The sequence below is a fragment of the Triturus cristatus genome, chromosome 12, assembly GCF_964204655.1.
Source record: "Triturus cristatus chromosome 12, aTriCri1.1, whole genome shotgun sequence".
NCBI classification, from domain to species: Eukaryota; Metazoa; Chordata; class Amphibia; order Caudata; family Salamandridae; genus Triturus; species Triturus cristatus.
In genome coordinates, this window is record NC_140595.1 from 746442865 (window position 1) to 746466869 (window position 24005).

The 24005-nt window shown below is 44.5% G+C and overlaps 1 protein-coding gene across 1 annotated transcript in view; it reads right to left on the reverse strand.

The window, feature by feature from the left end:
- The window catches only part of LOC146782668 (extracellular calcium-sensing receptor-like), a 65657-nt gene extending 42017 nt beyond the window's left edge, over positions 1–23640 (reverse strand). The window contains exons 1-3 of the mRNA XM_085637168.1: positions 23369–23640; positions 20366–20657; positions 16523–17344 (exon numbers count right to left, since the gene is read on the reverse strand). Of these exons, the coding sequence (XP_085493294.1) occupies positions 16523–17344; positions 20366–20657; positions 23369–23640 (1386 nt within the window). The remainder of the gene's footprint in view (positions 1–16522; positions 17345–20365; positions 20658–23368) is intronic.
- Positions 23641–24005: the final 365 nt, after the last annotated feature.

A 24005-nucleotide genomic window follows, 5' to 3' on the forward strand; every position in this document is an offset into this window, starting at 1 on the left:
TGTGACACACGATGAGTTTTTTGTCTCTATTTCAAATAGATTTTCCGCATTATCTGACCTGGATGGCCAAGATTGACGTTCAATTTTTTCAGTCAGTCAAGGCAATCCACTGGCTGTTGGGCTAGTGGTTTCTACCCTTTCTTCCTCCAAAGCTGGGCCATTCACAACTGTACGCTGTGCCTCACTGTGCTCTGTATCTACTCCTTTAGAAATTTGCTCTCTATTAAGGTGCTGTGCCGAGCCTCAAGTAGAGGCCCCGGTAGTGATGGTGTCCCCCGTCCTGGATGATCTAGTTCTTTGTTTGTCCTCTAATGCCAAGATTGTTTCCTGGAAATTTGCTTCCCTGGTGTCCAAACTTGAGTGCCACAATTGGGGTTCTTTTATTGATTAATTCGATATTTGTATATTCCAGGAGACCTGGTAGTTTTTCCGCAGTACTGGTCTAGGTTTGTACATTTTTATTTAGCTGCATGTTCTTTGGGGAAGGGCAGTCCTTTGGATGGGTTGGCAGCGTTGGTTAAAATGTCCCTTTGTTATACATCCAAGACTATTGATTTGAGCAGTGCTGATGCTCCATTTGTTTCCCTTTTCGTCCCGTCAGGCAGCGTGTATTTTTTGTAAAATGTATACTACAGGCATGAGGGAAATGTAGCTGAGTTCAAGATTATTGATTCGTTCGGAACCCACATGGCTATCCTGCCTACAAATGCTTTTAAATTAGTTGCAGGAGTTTTTTAACTATAAGTTTGAACCATTGTATGTCTCTCAAGAGGACCCTATGGGTGATGAGAATCACACTTGAGGAATTCCGTATCTTTCCCTTGCCCCGGTAAAGAGGTGGACTGCTGCTGTTCTCCAGATTAATGACTTTACTTATGGTAATGGCCTCAGGGCGTGTAATAGGAGAACTGCTATGGCTCAAACAGGTAATCACATGTACCATCAGCCACAGTGTGTTAGCCTTATTGATTATATCTTATAAGATAGAAGGCTATGGCAATCTTTGGTAGATATGAATGTATCTCCCAGGCAGGAGAGTGATCACAATGCCCTGGGATTGATGCTGTGTGCCTTAGGCAACTCTCTTCCATGTTCCCTATATGAGCCGTTTGGTAGAGTGCTGGTTCCTGCTTACAACAGGCATAGGCTCAAGTGGTGTTCTATGGCAGGTTCAGATGTGTCCTTCGGTAAGGTGTTTAAGATCGTGACTGCAGGTCTGAATTCTGTAGTCTCTGCAATAGAAAGTCCTGTCAAAGTAGATGACTTCGCTAGCATGAGAGAAATCCATAATCAAATGTTTTCAACACTTCGACACATGTTTTTGGTAGAGTCCCAATCTATCCCGAAGAGGAAGAAAGAAGTCCATTGGTATTCAAAATCTTGTCTGTAAGTTAGGAGTGCACTATCCCATGCAATTAAGTGTGGTTTTAGAGCCAACATTACGATGAATAGAATTTTGAACAAGGGTTTGATCTCTGATGGTAAAAGAAATGTGGAGCGGTCTAACTGGGAGACCATGTTGAGCACCATTAATAGTAAGGACTATCGGACCTTCTGGCACATTGCTGTCGACAAGAACCCTGGTACTCTGGCTCCCTTGTATGGTAAAATCTCTGACTCTGCATGTTTGGATCATTTTCTCCAGTTATACTCAGGGGTTGAGTCACAAGGATCAAATTAGGCATTCCCCAGTGCCCTGGCTACTAGGGAGCTGAGTCTCACTACAACTCCCGGTGATGTAACAGACTTTTGCATTATGCCAGCATTGCAAGTAGTTGTCAATATTTCCGAATCTGATATTTCAAGAGCTATGGATCGTATGATACCCAATAAAGCCCCTGGGTTAGACAAGGTACCTGGCAATCTTCTTAAGACTTACAGGGATGTTTGCTGTCCTTACTCTTCAATGTATTTTAGTGCCATAATGAAGGTTGCACCTATGCCCTCAACCTGTGCAGGGGCTGAGATTATCCCAATTATTAAAAAGTGTTCAAGGTTCCTGCCTTAAATCATAGGCTGATCAGCCTCATTGACAGCGCACATAAACTGATTAGTCAGGTCATTTTGAATCAGTTGAGTGAGGGGACATTCAAGGGCAACATTTGTACTTCATTGCAGGTGGGTTTTAAGGACAGTGTAGGAACCATGGACCAGGTGTTTCTTCTGCAGTTATTATATTGGAAACACGTGTTTTTGGGTGGAGGCAGACTGTATGTCATTTTTGTGGACTTTGCTCTACCTTTGGCTTAGTCCCTAGAGATTTGCCTTGGAAGACCTTGGAGGAGATGGGGGTGCCGGGGTACCATTTTAGAAATCCTCAACAGATTACACCTGAATAATTATGCTTAGGTCATGTGACTGCCACAACCCGGGGATCCAAGAGAAGGCCTTGGACTGGACCACCTCCTTTCTCTCCGGCAGAACACAGAGCATCCACCTCCCCCCTTCAACTCCAAAGCCACCAAGATGAGCTGCGGCGTACCCCAGGGCTCATCCCTCAGCCAAACGCTGTTCAACATCTACATGGCACCCCTTGCCCACGTCACCCGACTGCACGACCTCAACACCATCTCTTACACCGATGACACCCAGCTGATCCTCTCCCTCACCAAAGACCCCCACACTGTCAAAACCAACCTCCATGAGGGAATGAGGGCCATCGCCGACTGGATGATGAACAGCCGACTGAAGCTGAACTCGGACAAGACGGAGGTCCTCATCCATGGATCCAACCCCTCGGCCTGGGACTACTCCTGGTGGCCGACCGCACTAGGAACAGCTCCAACGCCCACCGACCACGCACGCAACCTAGGGGTCATCCTCGACTCCACCCTCTCCATGACAAAGCAGGTCGACGCCGTCTCCTCCTGCTTCAACACCCTCCGCATGCTCCGCAGGATCTACAAATGGATCCCCACTGAAACGAGAAGGACGGTCACCCAGGTCCTCGTCAGCAGCAGACTGGACTACGGAAATGCCCTCTATGCAAGAACCTCGTCCAAACTCCTGACACGGCTAGAACGCATCCAGAACGCCTCAGCACGCCTGATTCTCGACATCCCTTGCCGCAGCCACATAACACGCCACCTGAGAGACCTGCACTGGAACCCCGTCAACAAGAGGATAACCTTCAAGCTCCTCACCCACGCACACAAGGCACTCCACAACATCGGGCCAGCATACCTCAACAGCCGATTAAGCTTCTACACCCCCGCCCACCAGCTCCACTCCGCCGACCACGCCCTCACTGCTGTCCCCCGCATCTGAAGAGTGACCGCCAGTGGCAGATCATTCTCCCACCTCGCTGCCAAGACATGGAACACCCTCCCCATCCGCCTACGGCAGACCCAAGACCTTCTGACCTTCAGAAGACTCCTCAAGACCTGGCTCTTTGAACAGCAGCAGCATTTCCCCCACCCCTTAGCGCCTTGAGACCCTCACGGGTAAGTAGTGCGCTTCACAAATGCCTGATTGATTGATTGATTGATGTGTGGACCACAGGGTGAACTGACAGATCCCATTCTGGTTTGTCGAGGAGTTAGGCAGGGGTGTGTGTTAGCTCCATCCCTTCTCCTTCTATATATTAATGCTTTGGTATCGCAATAGGAGCAATGCAAAGGCAGATGCCCCACGACTTGCCAGGGTCAAAATCCCAGCCCAGCCCTCCTGTTTTCAAACAATACTCTTTTGTTATCCAAATGCCCTTTGGTGAGACAAAATCTTTTGGATTGCTTTGGGTCCTTCTGCAGGCAGCGAGGGTTTGAGATCAATCTTGGCAAAACTAAGTTTATGGTTATTAACCCTTGTCCATCCACTTGGGCCAATTCAACACTTAATGGAGCAAATCTGGAAACAGACCAGGTGTTCGAATACCTGGGGGTTACACTCACAGAGTTTTGATTGAACGTCCCATATCCAGATGTGATGCCTTAAGATAGAACTGCTCTGTGGGAATATTTTGAGGGCACCACAAGCATCCTCTTTCCGCCCAGTAACTCCTGCACTTGAGATTTACAAAAGTCAGGCATCAGGGGCCACCCTGTATGGGGGAGAACTTTGGGTTTCCAGGATTCCCATCCACTAGAAATAATAGAAAATCAGTTCACAATGAGTCTTTATGGTTTGCCAGTGAGCACCCGCTTCTTCCTCTACATCCTCAGTTTGGTTTCAAATGGATTAATGATGTAGTGGGTCTGAGTCCACGCTTGTATTTACAAAGATTGTGGGTCACCCCTGAACTTTCCTCTTCTCACATGACTGTTGAATGTGTTATGATGCAACCTGGGTAATATAAAATTTCCTGGCTTCAGTCTACGAAGGCTTGTCTAGGACGTATTGGGAATTCCAATTTGTGGTCATCCACTGGTGATGTTATGTTTGTCTCCAATCTGGGTAAAAAAGTGCTTACTGACCATCTATTGACAATCAAGCCTGATGTAAGGGGAGGACAGTGGCAGTGTCTCCCGACCCCGCTTGGTGTCAGGTAACGTTTTCCAGAGCGGAGCACTCTGAACAGCTAGTGTATGAATTGTGTCATTGTCGATTTGAATTAATGATTTTAAAATCACTTACGGCGTATTTTTAATTTGCCCACCCAAATTCAACCATCTTCACGGTGTATTGCATTGCATTACAACTGACTGCCTATCTGTTATATAATTATTGATAGTGCACTGACGATCTTCCCCGAACTGTAAGGGGCTTTAGGGGCCAGTATCTGTCTTGCTTCGGTGTTCCAGCCTACCCGCCCTGGTCCGACTCGGTATCCAATACCGTTGAGCGGAGGGTGGGGTAGACAAGAGCAAGACACGCCCAGTAACTCCGGGACAGTCGAGCGGTTAGCGCTCTAGCAGCACTCCTCACAGGGCTATTTAGCCTCTCGTCGGCCAAAGCGCGCAGCCGTTGCGCGCAGAGGGGCGCCATTGACGGCACCGAAGACAAGCCAAAGACCTGCCCGTCTGTGCCCGTCCGCGACAGGACGGGGCCAGGGGTCATTGGGACCGCTACAACTGACTCGCAAAGACCTCCTTGTAGGAGGTTCACTTACAATTCTCAGGTACTGCGGGGATATAACCTAGAACCATTAAAGGGCTGCAGGGGTGGTGAATACCCTGAGGTAGAAGGGCCATTCTCTTGCCTATATTGCCACACTCAGTGCACCATATATACACGGGATACGAACAGCATTGACCGCCCTATATCAATTAATCCAGCTATCAATATGGTTCCCAGAAGCAATCAGACCCCTTTGGGGAGGAAGAACATCCTGTGTAATATTAGGTCACTTTCCAAACACAGTGCGGAAGTTTGGGACCTAATTTCCTCTAAACAACCCGATCTGTGCTACCTTACAGAAACGTGGTTAAATCCAAATTCTACTACTGCTATAACCTTGGGAGTCCCAAGTAACTATAAAATAGGTAGACTGGACCGCCCTACTAAAACAGGTGGTGGGATCGCTATTGTGCATAAGCAAGAAATCAGTATATCGGTTTTAGAAGAACTAAGCACTCCAGAAGTTGAACTACTAATTTTTAAAATAATACTGTCCCCCAAAGAAAATCAAAAGGGTGCCCTAGTATGCCGACCTCCTGGACCATGTAATACTTTTTCCAGTTTGCTGATGGAACTACTTGCCTCATATGTCAACAATGATAGCGACTTTATTTTAGTAGGAGATTTTAATGTACATAGCGATAAGTCGGATTGCAGCGAGTCTCAATCCTTACTACTTGACCTGTCCTCACTAGGACTAATAAAACGTAACTCTGGGCCTACACATCAGGCAGGTCACACCCTGGACTTGATCCTATCTAATTTCTCGTCGGTCTCCTGTCCACCTGCAAGACAGGTTAATTGGACAGATCATTATATTGTTGAATTTTTTACCCCTTACTATAAGCACATTTCCTCACGTCCAATTTTATTACCGAGTATACGTAGACAGTGGCACAAAATTACCGACACCATTTTTAAAGAAAATTTTGATTTTCCCTTTCTTTCTCCTCAAGAAAATTTTGATACTGCTATAAAAATTTTTGAAAGAGCGACCAAGGAAGTTATAGATAAGATTGCCCCTCTGAAACAATTTAAACCCAGACCGGACAAGAAACAAGAAATTTGGTTCTCTGATCACCTAAGGACACTAAAACTAAATGCCAGGAAATTAGAAAAGAGGTGGAGAACCTCTCATCTGGTAGAGGATAAGAATAAATATTGGGATTCACTATCCATCTACCATAAAGCCATTCGCATTGCTCGTAAAACTCATATTGCAGCACAAATCACAGCTGCAGGGAACTCTTCAAGGGTCCTTTACCAAGTTTTACAAACTTTTACTAAGCCGGTAGCATGTGAATCCTCTGAATTAGCCTCTCAGCAGCTATGTGATGATATTTCATGTTTCTTCACTAACAAAATAGATACAATCCATGATAAAATAGTTTGCGCCAACAGAAGTACCTCTAAAGATACGGCGATCTTGGAGATAGATTCTGAACCCAAGCAGGACAAATATATGTTAAACACTTTTCCTCTTATCTCTTTACAAGAAACATCTTCATTAATATCACAGATTAAAAGTGGCAGTCCAGATGATATTATTCCAGCTAGGATTATGCCTGTCCTGACTGAACAGCTCTGTCCCTCGAAAGGTTGGTGAATCTCTCACTTAGCTCAGGTACTGTCCCAAGAGATTGGAAACGAGCCCTTGTTAGACCTATTAGGAAAAATACTACTATTCCATGGACCGAATTAGCCAATCTTAGGCCCATATCCCTATTACCATTTCTAGGGAAACTGATTGAAAAGCATGTAAACCGCCATCTGTCCAATTACATAGAACTTGCTGGCGGCCTGGACTACTCTCAGTCAGGGTTCCGGCCGAAACACAGCACGGAGTCCACCCTTCTGTCTGTTATAGATGATCTACATATGTACCAGGACAAGGGCTTCTCAGTGATCCTGGTTCTTTTAGATCTATCAGCAGCGTTCGACACCGTGTCACATACCATTCTTATTGACCGGTTGTCGAACGCTGGTATCAAGGATAAAGCCATTGACTGGTTAAAGAGCTTTTTATCCGATCGTTTCCAGAGAGTCATCATGGATACGTACCGCTCAGCGGAGGTTGAGATCTCAAAAGGGGTGCCACAGAGCTCTTGTTTAAGCCCAACCCTTTTTAACATCTATGTGGCACCCCTGGCAAGAGTGATGCGTAGTTACAGTTTCATCCCAGTATCATATGCTGATGATACTCAGCTCCTCTTCCCTTTTAAGACTCTCCGGTGAAGTAAAAAGCTCTTTCTCTGCAGGCATGAAGGAGGTGGCATACTGGATGTCCTCCAACTATCTTCAGTGTAATGTCAGCAAAACTGAAGTAATGCTGTTTGGAGAAGCCAAACTACTATGGCCCCCTGACTGGTGGCCACTCGACCTGGGAATAGTTCCCAAACCCAAACAGGTCGTGAAGAATTTAGGGATCCGCTTGGATCAAGATCTGTTATTCAGACAGCATGTTAACCATATCTCAGGAATGTGTTTCCATACTATTAGCCTGTTACGTAAAGTGTTTCCTCTACTACCTGACTCCTTTAGGAGAACTCTGGTTCAAACTCTGGTTTTAAGTCGGATTGACTACTGTAATGGCCTGTTGCTCTCTGCCAACGAAGGCGTACTGGCTAAGCTTCAAGTCATCCAGAACACGGCAGCCTGTCTGGTCCTTAACGCTCCTCCGAGAACTGCTTCCAAACCTCTCCTGGAGCAATTACACTGGCTTTCAATCCACCAGAGAACTAAATTCAAGATATGCTGCCTGATCCATAAATGTCTAAATGGACAAGGGCCTGTCTATCTCCAAAACAAATTTGTTCCCTACATTCCAATTCGATCGCTCAGGTCCAGCAATAATCTTCTCTTAGTGATTCCCCGTGCAAAAAAAGCTAGACATGGGAGCAAAGCACTATCAATCACAGGTCCCACACTGTGGAATAAACTTCCCTTTTCTCTGAGACAGTGTAAAGAACACTTCTGAAAACCGTACTGTTTAGAAATAAGATCTAGCTCCTTTTTTATTCCTCTGTTTTACTGACGCCATAAAGCGCAGAGATACTCCGACCGGAGTCGATTCCAGCGCTATATAAACCAGTAAATAAATAAATAAATAAATGTACTGTAAAGGCAGGATCACTTACTGATTCTTTTTTAGGTTTTAAAATTGATTACTGTAAGGAAACATATCTGGATGAGATCGAACCTCCACTGACAAAGACCACTTTGCCGCCTGGTAGAAGAGATGACAGAGCATGTCATATTTTTTTGACAAGGTTACCAAGTAATTAGAAATAAGTGGATTTCACCGGTTTGTCGTAAACTGGGGACGAGGAATATTAGGATTGCATTTAGGATCTTCAGCAGGCCCGTAGCCATAATTATATTTTTAGGGGGGCCTGGCGCCCAGCTATGACTAAACATAAAAAGTGTGCTCAGTAGGTACATTCTATCCCAAATACTGATTGCACTACTAAATATTGACCCCTAGAATGTCAGCATACAAGAATATCAAGGACAGAATATTTAAACGTAAGTGCCTATAGGGAAGTATAGATTTACTGCTCCTAAGCCCACATCTACATTCCTTGAAGGTATATATATATTACGTAGGTACATATATGTGGAGTAAGGTATAGCCTTCTATCTAGTTAATATGCCTATTTGTGATTTACATATTGCAATATATAGCTCAGTGACCCCTTTCTTGGTAATGATTGCCACGTGCCCTACATGAGTGTCGTAATCTCGCTCTAGCTCCTCGTCAGTGAATTTCAGTGAAGCACAGCAACCAAACTACTGTCTTCTGATGTTTACTTCTCTCATGGATGCATGTGTTGATTAAGTCAATACAACTTGCATTTGAGTTAGAAAACACCGTATTGCAAACAAGAAAACCCCTCAGTGTGGGCCCTCGGTAGGGTATTTGTAGGAGAAAAAAGTTACAGCCTCACACTTTTGCTCTTTGTGAACACTATCAGTACTGTGTCTCTGCGCTTGCATGCACCCCCCCACCAGCCATTTGCATACCTGACCACTCTCAATAGATGCAAGCCGCCACTGGTGACTGACCTATCACCCACAGGCTTTCTAAGACACAAGCAAAGATCAAGACTGCCTTGCAAATTGACCAATTCTGGTGTTGCGGGTAGCTGTAGAATTTAAGCCAGAGCTCAGTTGGTACTGAGGGAAACCTTCCAGGCCCAGACATTTCAGAAAACCCTGTACCTAGTGAAGTATGGGTTGTTGTTGTTTGTGTGGATCCCATTACTTTTTCTGAACCAGAATGCCCTGCAAACACCAAACTTTAGCTAAATCACAGATTATCCTCATATTTCTGTGAATGGAAATTCCGGAATCTGTGAAGATCCATGAAATACCTACCATTCAGCATTCCCGCACTTCTCTCAATAAAACCACAACCCCTAATGTTCACCAATTAATATGTATTTAGTACATTAACTACATAGGACCTCATAACAGCAATTTATTTGCCATGGCCGTAAATTAGATAAAGATAAAGTAGAATTTGAAAGGAGTCAATACATTTCAAAAACCAGATTCATTCTACACATATCTTAAATTACAATAAAGGAAAATCTGTAAATGTTAGTTGATACTCTGCAGAGAGGTCTAGAGTGGTCAATTATAATACAAATTATTTCAGCCTAAAATGCCCTGATGATAGTGTGAGATATATTCTCAGTGTGTTGACCCTGGCAGAGTTAACTAGATATTATTCCATTTTTGAAAGATAGTCTATTATAGCATCCCTTTTTAACTTGGTAGGCTATATTGCCTCATTTTAGGTTCATAGTACGGCTAGTTAGGGTATTTGTACCCCTCTGCAGCAAGCACATTAACATAACAAAGTATCTGGCTCCTGCAAAAAAAATCACAATCCGCAGAGGAGATTCACTAACTCACCAGGCTATATTTCACAATAGGCCACTGTAACGTGGAGCAATGGAAGTCAAATATAAATCGTATCTGGCTTGTGATAACTCTGTCCCAGCACAAGAGGCTAATCAAAGCACCATACCATAATGGGATATTGAGTTTCCTGACTGAACATTGCTTCTGAATGACTGGTAGGTTTGGGTAGTGGCAACTACTTATGTATCAGGAATAGGAAATGTCATGAAAGTTGCTGACTTAAGAACAACATGACTCAATGTCCTGTACAGTTGTGCAATTCCATCACACAGACAATTCTTGTTGGACACACCATATGTGAAAGGTGAAAAGGAAGTTCAGCTAATGCGCATTGAATTGTTTGCCTCTCAGCTGTCCCAGTAAACTTGTGTTGATACCACTTTAGCAAATCCCCAGCACTCGTAATTATTACAATTTCAAACGTTTCACTCGTTTAAGTCAGGAAAACATTGACATCAATAAATCATATGCGAAGTTTCTCTTCTTTGTTCTTTATTTTCCAATGGAACATCCTAGTCACAGCCAACACGTGTTTCGTCGTGTCGGGACAGTAATCCCACGACTTCCTCAAGGCTATTTTCTATCCAATAAGATCTTTATTATGTGGTTAAAATTCCAGACCACATGGGGGTCAAATCCAGGATGGGGACAGTCAAATTCTACGGTCTCTTAATCAACGTAGCGTGCGAGTAGCGCTGAGCCATCTTTCCAGTCGGTATCTCGTTATCTTAGTTCTCCCATCCAAACGATACAGTGGAGCCGAGTACAGCTGTCCGTGAATCAAAATCTTGGTGGTTTCTCTACACCTTACAGCACCGTCATATAAATGAATATTAACATATGAATGTGAATTTCCTTTGAAGCGCCAACGTACCTATGACCGATACCACATATTTTGAATAATTGTGTTGATACCACCTTTCATATCTCCTCCTCACACCTAACACTGTGGCGTCCCAGAGGGGTCCAGCATATCCTCTCTACTCTTTAACATTTACCTAACTTAGATACCAAACCGGAGTAAATCATTCAACCTCACCTGTTACAACTGTGGCGTAAAGCATTTAGACCATTCCGCCACCACATGTTCAGAAGTTTTTATTGTTTTAATGAACTCTATTTATAAATGTATCTTATATTACAACGATTTTAATTAATCTTACAATAATGGGGCCGATTCCGATCTCAGTCAGAAGGGCACCGAATCGGGTTCGGCCGTAGCGGATCCGATTCCGATGATTCTTTTCCGACCGATTCTTACACGGGTCCGGGCGACGAAGTACGATGCGAAGATGCGCGAATTCTCCGACCGACTCGTTCCCGGCTCCGACTCGATCCGTCCGACTCGGTCGCACGCAAACCGACGCGCGCAATGGAGATGATTCTCGACCAAACGAGTACGATGCTCGAATCGGACAGCTCGACTGAGTTGGAGCATCCGGTTCGTAAAAAAAGCTCCCGGAGTCGGATTTCGGGGGTCCACGTCAGACCCCCTGACACCCGCAGCCGTACGACTCGCACACATGGGTCTCCCCCACACAGGCATGTACGGCGCGGATGGCACCAATGCGTACCCACTTAGGGGGCACACTTTTTCGAAACGTACCCATTCAGTCAATGGGAGCGTGGTCCCGGCTGGGCGCGGATGGGCGCAGACAGGCGGTGGATCATAAGATCTTACTGTCCTGTGTCGAACAAGCAGGCATACAAGGCCCGGCATATAATGGGATCTAATCATTTCTTGAAGATAGAACACAGGCCGTCCATCTGGGCACTTTTACTGCCCCCAGGATTGTCACCCCCTGTGGGGTTCCTCAGGGCTCATCCCTCTCCCCTCTCTTATTTAATCTTTATCTTAAACCCCTGATCAATTCCTTAATACACAGGAAGGTTATGACCTTCAATTATGCCGATGATCTCCAACTTGTCTTTACAGTTGATGGCTCAAACTCTGCTTCCGAATTCCAAGCTACCATGCTTCACATCCAGTGCTGGATGAATATCAACCACCTTAAACTCAATTCCGGCAAGACCAAACTAGTCCTACCGAGAAATAGCACAATCATGTGGGGGCCCCATTTTTGGCCATCCGATTTTGGACCACCTCCCATCCCCTCTCCCTCAGTAAAAAGCCTCGGAGTCACCCTAGATGCCGACCTCTCGCTCAGAGGACCGGTGGGGACTGTAGTTTCTTCATGCATCTTCCATCTGAGGAAAATTAGGAAAATTGCTCACCTTCTCACCCCCCCGGCCCGCATCCAGGCAGTAACAGCCCTCGTACTGTCTTGCCTTGACTTCTCTAACGCCATTTACCGCGGCCTGCCTATGTTTCTGCTCAGACGCCTTCAAATAGTGCAGAACCAGGCTGCTAGATTAATATTTCAGCATCCTAAATGGCATTCTGCCAGACCCCTTTTGGCTCAACTTCACTGGTTCCCAATTGCACAACGTGCAGCCTTCAAGACCGGATGCTTAATCTTCAAGGCCCTGCACTGTAGAAGCCCCAAATTTATTAGTGACCTGATCGTGAAACATATCCCTCGTCGCAACCTACGGTCTAGTCACCTCCGGTTGCTTGCTACCCCTACTATCAAACTCAAACACCAGGGGGGGCGCAGGTTTTCGTACCTAGCGCCTGGACTCTGGAACTCTTTACCCCTAGACATCAGAGCGCAGGAAAACTTAATGGGATTTAGAAAGGCTCTTAAAACATGGTTGTTTGCGCTCTCACTTGACTAGCCTACCCGCCGCGTCACTTTGCAACAATTAACGCCATGAAACCTTCCGATGACCGTGCGCTCTATAAATGTATATCAACATAACATAACATAACATGTACGTGTCTTACAACTGGCTCCCATTGACTTCTATGGGAGTCCGACAGCATACGTGTGAATCGTACTCGCTTGGTCGGACTGTAGTGGTCCGGCTCGGTCAGAAAACACTCCGGATCCGACTCGGTCGGAGTGCTCTTCGACCCGGATAGGAATCGGCAACAAAGTGTTTATACTTACTTACTTACTGGTTACAACTATGGTGCTGATTCCGATCCGGGTCGGAAAGCACTCCGGATCCAGAGTGTTTTCTGACCGAGCCAGACCCCTACAGTCCGACCAAGCGAGTACGATGTGCACGTATGCTGTCGGACTTGGTTCGGTCGGACCAGTTGTACGATGCGTACATGCGCTCCCATTGACTGAATGGGTACGTCTCGAACAAGTGCGCCCCCTACAGTGGGTACACGGCGGTGCCATCCATGCCGTACATGCCTGTGTGGGGGAGACCCATGTGTCTCCCCCTGTGTGCGAGTCATACGGCTGCGGGTGTCGGGGGTCCGACACGGACTCCCGAAGTCCGACTCAGGGAGCTTTTGCGAGCCAGACGCTCCGACTCGGTCGAGCTGTCCGATTCGAGCATCGTACTCGTTTGGTCGAGAATCATCTCTATTGGGCGCGTCGGTTTGCGTGCGATCGAATCAGACGGATCGGAGCCAGGAACGAGTTGGTCGGAGAATTCTCGCATCTTCGCATCGTATTTTGGCGCCCAGGCCCGTGTACGGATCGGTCGTAAAAGAAGCATCGGAATCGGATCCGCTACGGCCGAACCCGATTTGGTGCCCTTTCGACCGAGATCGGAATCGGCCCCTATGTAAATGACACCCACTCATTTTTTTAAATGGATGGTCTGGAAGACCTCTGCAATTTAAAACTTGATGACTGACTTTGAGTCATAAACACATGGATGATGAATAACCATCTAAAGCTAAATACCGGTGACAGCGCTTATGACCTGCAGACAATGATAAAAATACCAGCCTACTGCGATATGAGCCGAGGAACTTAACGCCACTCCAACAATATCAAGAGAGTCATACACCTAGGAGTAACTATTGATTCAGACAAATATTTTATACCATATTTTAAAAACATAAAACAGTGTCTTCTACACAATGAAAGCATTACGTAGCCTCGTTGGAGACCAAAAGAAACTGCATGCCATTATCTCACTCGTAATCTCCAAGCTTGACTATACCAACAGCCTATACCTTGGTGCACCGTCGTTCATAATACGTAAAATACAACTCATATAAAATGTTGCTACAAATTTTTTTATCTACCTTCACCCAAGAAAACACATGCATATGACTCCTGTCTTGCAATCACTCCACTAGCTACCTATAGCAAAAAGGACAATGTTCAAGGCACTTTGCATTGTTCACAGAGCCTCCAAGGAAACAGTTACTAACTACAAGCAGAATTCAAGCCATTAAATCACAAAACAAAGACAACACACACACGACCACACACCACTATATAGTGTGTAGCTTGCTGCTAATTTAGGTAGGCACTTCAGTGCTACACATAGGGGTAGTACGCTCTATACAAATGGGCAATACAATACAATATTCATCACTTTCATCACTAAAATTTGGTTTAATCCTGCTAAAATCTTTGTTTCCATCACACCTCAGAATTAATAAACAAAATGTACTGCTGGCTTATGCTGAAATATGTGTACAAGTAATTTACAGGTATATTATGTTTTTTGTGAATAAGAAACAAAATGACATCCTACAGTATTTCTTTTTGCACTCCCTCTACATAATGCCACTGGAATTATGAGATTCTGTGGCCATTGAACTATGCGATTCTGCGGCTGCTGTGTTTTCAGCATAATTATGAATTTTTCGCATTTGCCACATAATCCATCACCTGCTGCATATTTTGCAATTTTTAACAAAAAACTAATTATGTTTCTTGTTGAAACAAATCAAAATGTACTAAACATTTTGCAACGTATGCTGCAGTGCAATGGAATGTCTTTTACAAAGGCTGAATGGCGACCTTTTAGTTATGTACAGCTGTTTTTGGATGTGGAACCGGTACTAATAAAGTGAAGCCTTTGCCCAGACAATGCTAAATTGTAACACTGAGAAAATAACGAAGTGATTCTATAAAAAAATGTGGAGCATTAAGGCGCAACATCTGTGTTTTCTTGCCACATAAATTAGACAACACTGCCACATAATTTAAGCCTTAGCTGCTGCCTAATTCCAGTGACCCTGTCTATATACCACAGACAGATTGTCACAGAGTTCACTTTAGACAATCCTCTCACTTCCCAAAAGAAGAAAAGTAAACAACCTGTCAGAAGACAGACTGACATTTGAAATATCTTGGAACACACAGCAAATATAACTAGATAAAAGCAACACTTAGAGGGATTTTTATTGCTCATTCACCTTCTGAACTCCTGCACCTCTAAAGTGTGTCGCTCGTTTGAGGGGCCCAAAGATTATTCTGGGCTGGCCCGGCCCTCAAATTTCCCCAGTGGTTACGCCCTGATTTTAAGAAGTAACACCAGTCAATGTATTGTGTTTAATGTCTCCCAATTTCTAATGCAAATGTGGAGGTACAGGTGGAAGCCTATTTCTAGCTGGTGGGTGCCTTTGTTTTTAATTTTAACGAGCTCTGTGTTTTTTAAAGATTTTATTGATCTTAATTTGTATGTTGTATTTGATGTATATTTGATCATGAGCAGTATGAAATAGTGTATTTAAAGTGCTTTGCTAAAATTAGGCTGAATTAACTCATAAAAAGGAACGCTGTGTAAATTGTTTTATTTTTTATATATTGTGTTATGTTCTTATTCATTCTTTTATGGCCATGCGCCGAAATAAAGATTTATTGATAAATTATTTTTCACGCCATGTTTTCAAACTTACCCTACCCATTGACCCAAAGACTTCTAGGCGTTGACATAATTCATCATCACCATCTCCATGAAGTAATTTATTTATTTATCTTGCAGATTATGGTTACAATTATGCATAGGGGCTTCCTAACTTTGTATAATGACTCTTTCAATTCCCTACTGTCCTCAACAAAAGTGGGTCACTAGGATCTCACAGCAACACACAGGCATTGGAGTAACAAAACTTGAGGTGGTCCCCCTGCAAGGCATGTGGAGGGCCCCCCTCCAGACTCAATTAGGAGCTCTCCTGCCATAGTAATGTGCTGAGGGGCCCACTGGACCTTGGGGTCCCCCTTACTGGGAGGGTCTGCGGGGACCTGTGTTACACCACTGCACACAGGCTGTAGAGTTATACACTGGCCTTTTATTTACCCAGAGAAATCACAGAAATAGTTTGCATTTGACCAATGGGGCCGCAGGGTTCGGTGAGAAAGAATCTGGCTACTAAAGAACACTTAAGGTAGAAGCCATGGCGTAGCAAATTGCCCTGGGGGCACCTTCCGTCACTTTGCATTGGTGGCAGGCGTCTGGCCTGAGTGCTCCTGACTGGGTTGTGACCATGTACTTTGCAAGCTGGCCCCCTTGAGTTTCGTTATGCCCCTGGGTGGAAGACATCACTGTACCAGTGTGTGACAAACCCATGTATCTTAGAGCAGTCTCATAGAAGCAAATGTTTTCTGCATTTTAACCACAAAGACAGAAGTATAAGTTTTATTGAACCAGTAGAAGTGCTCACAGTAGTTTAGTGTGCTTTGCAAAACCTGAAACAAGTTTTAGACAGTACCTGCCATGGCTTGAAGTCCAATATGTCTTCTTGTAATCCACTGAGTAATCTGACCTTGCTGGAAATCAAACTGTGCAAGGCCCAAGCATTTGCATAGACTGCAATATAGACATTGTAGGGACCTCTGAAACGGGTTCCGTCGTTGTATCCGATGATAGGGAGTTCGAGGCTCTCATTGCCTGTGCACACTTTTGATGAATTATCCCACACAACCATACCCTGCATCTGGTCCATCCACCTGCATCCAAAAACTTCTTCCCACAACTTTTGAGCAAATATATCGGGTGCATATCTTGAAGGATGTACTCTGTTGAGATGCTCTATGAAGCCTGGTATCTCTTCACTGCGGGTTGCAAACCCAATGGTGCCAATGAGTATACTGGAAAACCTCTCAATCGATAAGGTGGTGGAAATAGACCACCCATCACTGGCAATCCAGACCTTCCCAGTCACTTTGTGTTTTGTCATCTCCTCTATTAGAGGACTGAGTCCTGCATCACTACAGAAGACAACAATGACATTGGCCGTTGAGCTCTGGATTACTCGGATTATGTGTAGGGCATTTCTATCAGATCGGCTGAGGATAATATTCTCAGAGAACGCAATGCATGCCCCCGCCTTTTCAAGTTCTTTCTTTAATAGCGTGGCCCCAAGCTGCCCATAGTCATTGTCCTCAGCTAGGAGGCCAACCCATGTCCAGCCAAAGTGTAAAAGTATCTCAGACAGTCCCTGAGACTGGAAAGTGTCACTGGGGATGGTCCGGAAGAAGGAAGGGAACTGGTTCCGGTCACTTAGGATGGGACTTGATGACACATAACTGATCTGCAACAAAGCACAAGCACATATCTCATGACGATAACAGTAGTTGATAATACATACCGGGGTGGCAAAGGCTAGTATAGCAGACGAATAGCAGAATGCCTTTCATTGGGAGACAATATAGTGAATGTCTCTTTGACATCAGGCACCATTTAAAACATGTAGGGCCTAAGTGACACAGATTGCTATATGAGCAGGCGTGACTTACTCTTCCAGAAGTCTCGACTTATGCATGAGTTTCAGGAGTAAATCAGGATTATACCTGGTTCACTTCTGACTTACTCCTCAAACGTAGTCAAATTAAAAATTTTGTGAATAACCTCGATGTATTTTGCTCTTTAGTTATCAAATTTGGGAGGTACAGTTATTTTTAGACAGTAAAAAGTCCTTCACTTTCCTGATGAGAATATTTTTTTTTAAATGTTCTGCCTCTATGGGTACCAGCCTCACGTCTCTGGTTACTTGTCTCTCTTTCCCTTATCTTACTTATCCTTTTTCCTGTCTGTGCCCGCCCCTGGGTCTTTCTTTCAAACTCCTTGTGTTATTCAAACTATTGTCACAACAGATGATAAGAAATACATTGAAGGAACCAAGATATACAAATATACAACAAATATGTTATTGTCTTAAAAACAGTACAAAAACCTTATTCTTTATATCAATTGACATGATCAATGGTTGAATCAATTCCCGTGCTCACTCCAAACCTGTCTACACTCACTCATTGATTTTCATACTTGGTCTACATTCAAATTAATGTTCATGAAAAAATGTATAATGGCTTCAAATAATGATTTCCACAATTGCTGATCTAACTGTTGCAAAAAAGTTATTCATCCAAATTCATGTTGGTAGATTTAACAATATAATGATTGGTAATCTAACACTGAAAACACAATGATATCTAGGGAAAGAAAACAATGGTCAACAACGTGGCTCAAGATCAGATGGAATTTACGCGCGTTTTGGCACCGGGTGTGCCATCATCAGGAAAAGCCACAAGGTTAAAACGCTTGATTCCCTGAATGTTACAGGAAACTATGTATTCAATGCTGAGAATGCTGCGAAGAGTCCTTCCCAAAGACTGTAATATAGAAGGGAAACAACCTTTACAATGCAACTATTACATCGCACTACACTTACAACGCAGGCATTACAATGGAACATCCTTTACAACGCATGACACTACAACGCATACCATTACAACACATACCATTACAACGCAGACACTACATCGCATGTCACTACAACGCAGGCATTACAACGCATACCATTACAATGCATACCATTGGAGTTAGAATAGTACTTTTTAACCCCTACACTATCCAACACTTACCCTACTGTTGCACCCCCTGGAGTTAGAATAGTAATTTTTACCCCTATACTATCCAACATTTACCCTACTGTTGCACCCCCTGGAGTTAGAATAGTAATTTTTACCCCTATACTATCCAACACTTACCCTACTGTTGCACCCCCTGGAGTTAGAATAGTAATTTTTACCCCTATACTATCCAACACTTACCATACTGTTGCACCCCCTGGAGTTAGAATAGTAATTTTTAACCCCTACACTATCCAACACTTACCCTACTGTTGCACCCCCTGGAGTTAGAATAGTAATTTTTAACCCCTACACTATCCAACACTTACCCTACTGTTGCACCCCCTGGAGTTAGAATAGTAATTTTTACCCCTATACTATCCAATACTTACCTTAAATGCAATGTAACAGTATGCGTTGTAATGGTATGCGTTGTAAAGGTAGTGTGCGATGTAATGGAATGCGTTGTAAAGGTAGTTTTTTAAAATGCGTTGTAGTGTCATGCGATGTAATGGAATGCGTTGTAGTGGATGTTGCGATGTAAAAATTGCGTTGTAAGTGCATGCGTTGTAAAAGTATGCGTTGTAACGTCATACAGCCAATATAGAACTACTGAAGAATATCTGTCCAACTGAAGTTCAATGTACATGTCGCCTGTTATTTACACACAATCATGAGCCGTCCCGGGATGCTTGTGAGCACCGTCTGAAACTTGGGCACTTATACAAGTCGGGCCGAGTACTGAAAGTCAATGAGTGAGTGTAGACAAGTTTGGAGCGAGCGTGGGAATTGATTCAACTATTGGTCATGTCAATTGATATAAAGAATAAGGTTTTGGTAGTGTTTTTAAGACAATAATTTTTTTTTTTATATTTGTGTATCTTGGTTCCTTCAATGTATTTATCATCTGTTGTGACAATTGTTTGAGTTGCCTTAAGACTTTACATTTTCTATCTGCAGTTAGAAGCATGTGCAGCATAGTGGACGTGGAGGACCCACTTCGCCGCATCCCCATGTAGCGCGCAGCAACCTTTGTATCATGTGTAATGTAAAGAAACTGGCCAGCTCCTATGCTGCAGGTGTCAATTACTTCCTGTAAGAGCATAATGGAGCCCTCTGTGTAAATGTTCAAGTTGCCCAGGGTTGCCTGGATAAGTGCTATTTCAGGACATGGAGGTATGCGCAACCAAGCTAGCGTCTGTTGCTACTGAGCTGCTGCCTAGTAAAGCTCAAAGTTGGGTGTGCCAAGGTCCCCCGCCATCAATGGATGTTGCAGGGTGGTAAGTGCAGCCTGGCTATATCCCTCACTCCAGATCAGATTGAGCAATAAGCTGTGCAGTAAAATCACAGCTCAGCATAGAAACCCATCATGATATGATTAAGATTGAAATGTGATGGTCTAGGTACTTGGCTTGGAAATCTGGGCATTGGATCCTTTGCTATCTTTGTGCATTCAGCATCATAGGTATGGAGCAAAAACAGGCAGTCTTAGCCTGTGTTCTCTTACTGAGAAATAGTCAAGCATGCCAGCTTCAAACGTTTGTGGTGACCTAGCCACTACAGAGGTAGGTTTGTGTGATAATAGATTACAGACCATGCATTAAAACTCAGACTCTCCTTAAATGGGCTGCCTGGAAAGAAGTGCATTCATCCTTCAATATGAATTTAGCTGTATGCTTTTTTTTTTCTTAAATTCTTACCTGGGGGAGTCTGTACAGCCCAAGTACCCGCGCCATTACGATGGAGCCCGATGACCCAGCATCACCAATGACGCCCATGAGTTGGAGCTTCTCCCGACAGCAGAAATTTGGAACAGACTCATTTTTTCCCGCCAGGATCCATAGTGTACCCTCGAGGGATCGCTTTAATATCCTACATGAGTCATGGATTTGGAAGCCAATGGTAATATTGGGTAAAATGCTGGGGTTTGCATTAATCTCCTCAATTGCAAACACCATGGCTTGAAGTGCTCGGTAATTCGGTGAGCGAAATCTGAAATATACACAGTATGCTTCAAATTCAGTCATTTATAGCAGTACATTTTTAAAGCACAATGTTCAATCATCATTATGATGGGATGGTTAGGTCCCACAATATTGATGCAAGGGCACCAAAATCACATTGCAACTATCAGAACGTATCGATTCGTTATTGGTCTGTAAATTTGGATCTGCCAATGCACCTCGCTACTCATGCCATACAATTCTATTCACAAAACATCTTCCTTTTTTGATGCAATTCCGATGTGCAGTACCTCCTCAAAAATATAGTAGTGCCCCCCCCACCCCCCACTGAAGATAAAGGTGTGGCACAGTGGCCAGAGTGGCTGCCTCCAGAGCACTGGGCTCACAGTTCAGTCCCCGGCTGCAGCTCAGCATCATGTGACTCTGGGCACTAGCTCACTTAATTACCCCAACAGCCCCAGCGCCTCCATACCCTTAGGGGTGATAAGTCACGCTTTACAAATCTGGAATTATAATTATCCAAGGTACCTCAGTCCAGACCTGCATCACTTTCAAGTGAGCCTTTATGGAGATCCAAAGCAGCTCTGCAGACCTGTCTCATCACTCAGATGGAGGACACAGTACAAGTGGAAGGACCCACAGACACCTCTGCCGGTGCAACTCACGAATGAGCTACAGTGGCTATGGTGGTTCTGGTGCTTGCGCACGTAGGAGGAAATTTACTCAAATGTGATGCAACTCAGGACAGCAACCAAAGTTACTGTGCTGGTTGCCTCCAAAGTAGCGTGAAGCACAGCGCCATGTCTATTAAGATATGCTGCTTTTCTCTCCCAAGCACATGCGCTCTTTAGGCTCCTATGGGGCTACACACAAACTTGCACACGCGTGCAAGTAGGTCTATTCTGTCACGCATAGATTCTGAATTGGAAGGGGAGCATTCTAGTACAAAAACTATCATTTAATGCAGCACACATGAAAGGTTTGAAGAAATTAAAAAGTCCTCAGTTGTACCAACCTTAAGTAGGCATAAGGTCTTGGCACAAATACCGGTCTACAATTGTTAGTAGATAGGCATTGAATGCCCAAGTACCCCCCCCCCCCCTTGACACAAAGTAGAGCACAGTGCTACTTTGTGTTACCTCGGCCAACCTTCCAACGCAAATCCTAATTTGCATTGGAAAGTATATACTCCCACAATGCATTGCAAAGGGTTGAGTTGCAAAAATAACACAGCTCTGGTGCAAAGTGTTCGAAAGTCTGGGATGCCATTGCATACTCTGCCTATTGTTCGTATGCCAGGGCCCATGCATGTTCTGCCAGAGCATCTCAGAATCAACTTCCAGAACCTGTTACATGTTCAGAATTGAGAGGCTGAAGCATCCTGGATAAATGCACTTTCTAGTGACTGTCTAACTTCAAGGATTTATTTCGGTGGAATCTTCGTTGCAGTTTTCTCAAAACACTGTTATGTGAACTTTCAGTTCCATACAAAACTTTTAAAGCTAACCTGTATCTAATCATATTCGTGGATGCCCTGCAAACCTCTGACAGTGTGCCTGTCCGCAGACCTGTAGAATCACCTTCTGTTCTTTTGTGAGTGCTGAGTCCAGCATTTTGGCAAAGCGCCTCACTGCTACCCCGTGTCACCTTGCTATACTTTTAATGAGCCAACATGCTCAGCTCTATGGCTGGAGCCCCAGCCATAGGGCACAAGAGACAGCATTGACCATGCGCCTCTTTCCTAATCTGCAGCTCTGCTCTTGCCCCAATCATTGGACTCAATACATAGCTGTGCCAATGCACCTTATGAAGATCTGCACCTGGCCTCATTACCCATAAACATTTAGCAATGCACCCCTATGATGGGGTTCCTCTTAATTCCCATGCCCAAATGACGCCACTACAACAGCCCTCTACTTGTATCTGTATTTCCCTTCCTAGCCCATTGCTGGGCCCAAGACATGTAACTTGCCACATTCTACTCTGCTACTTGACAGTGTCATCTTAGGAACATTGGGGGCCATTAGACTGGCGCCCCTGTCCAAAACAATATTTTCATTGTATTACTCATCTTCTGCTAATTCAAGACAAATGATGACAAACAATGTTTTAATTATTGAATGTTAAAGTTGAGTTGGAGAGACAGATGTGAGATAAAAAGAATACTTTCCCAGGAACCCTTGGCAGGTGAGGGCCCTGGGCAATTGCCCACTTTGCCCATGTCTTAAAATGTCTCTGGAACTTGTACTCGCTGAACTGCTCTGGCTGTGATCTGAATGATGAGCCATAGGTGTCTCATTCCCCAATTCTAAGGCCAAGCTTTCAATGCAACCCTACAACAGCAGCTCCTCTCCCTAATTCTGGTGCCAAATGTACAGCTTCGAAACTGCACACCATGAGGCTCTCTACCAATGTGCCTCTAAGATGTTCTGCACCTATGTTCTAGCATCACCTGGTATCCAATACCACAACTCTGACAGTCCAACTCTATGATGAAATCCATCTGTCCTCTTAACTCAGCCCTGACCACGCACCTCTACAAGTGTCTGCACATTTACAGCTCTGACAACAAACCTCCCATCTGACCACACGCCCCTACTCTTCCCATGCCCGTCAGAGTTCATGGTCTAACCCCACACAGCTCCCTACACATTGCATCACATTTAAAAAGGAGGCGATCACCGCCAGCACCCCGAGTGGTTTAGCTAAAGTGAAGCAACACAGAATAAATGACAGTACCTCTGGCAACGTATTGGTGCAGGTTGCACCGTGAAGGTGGTCTTTTGGATGTCCACGTCATCATGGAGTGGAAATATCCCGCCTAGTATGACATCTCCATCCCTGGAGAGCCCGGATACCTTGTGGCTGTGTAGCCGGCACCCTTGCCCGGTCCTCTGGGCGACCGACTCCGGCAGCACACAGTGTATCAGCAGATAGAGCAGGACCCTCTGAGAGTGGAGGGCTGGGTGCACCTTCCTTGCAAGGTCTTCTCGGTGGGGGGATCTATGCATTGTCTCCTCTGAAGGGATGTACCTTATGTAGCAGTGAGCAGGGCGGAAATGGCCTTCAGTCCCCTGAAGTGGCCATAGTAAGTCCTATTAAATTTGGTAATAATTCCAGCTTTGTTTTAGAGCCAGGAGATGGTTCAGTTTGTGATATTTGCTGAACATGTGAACGTGCTACTAACTTAATGCAAGCCCCGCCTTCAGAAGGGTTGCTGAGACCCCTGCCAAGTAGTAGGGAAGACTCTAACCCTTCCCTTGAACTGCTGACCACGCTCTTAAGGACTATTTATAACAAACTTTAAACAAGCATTTGCAATGCAATCGGTCTCACCCTTGGGACCTTATATGTATTTAGCTATGCAGCACATTAG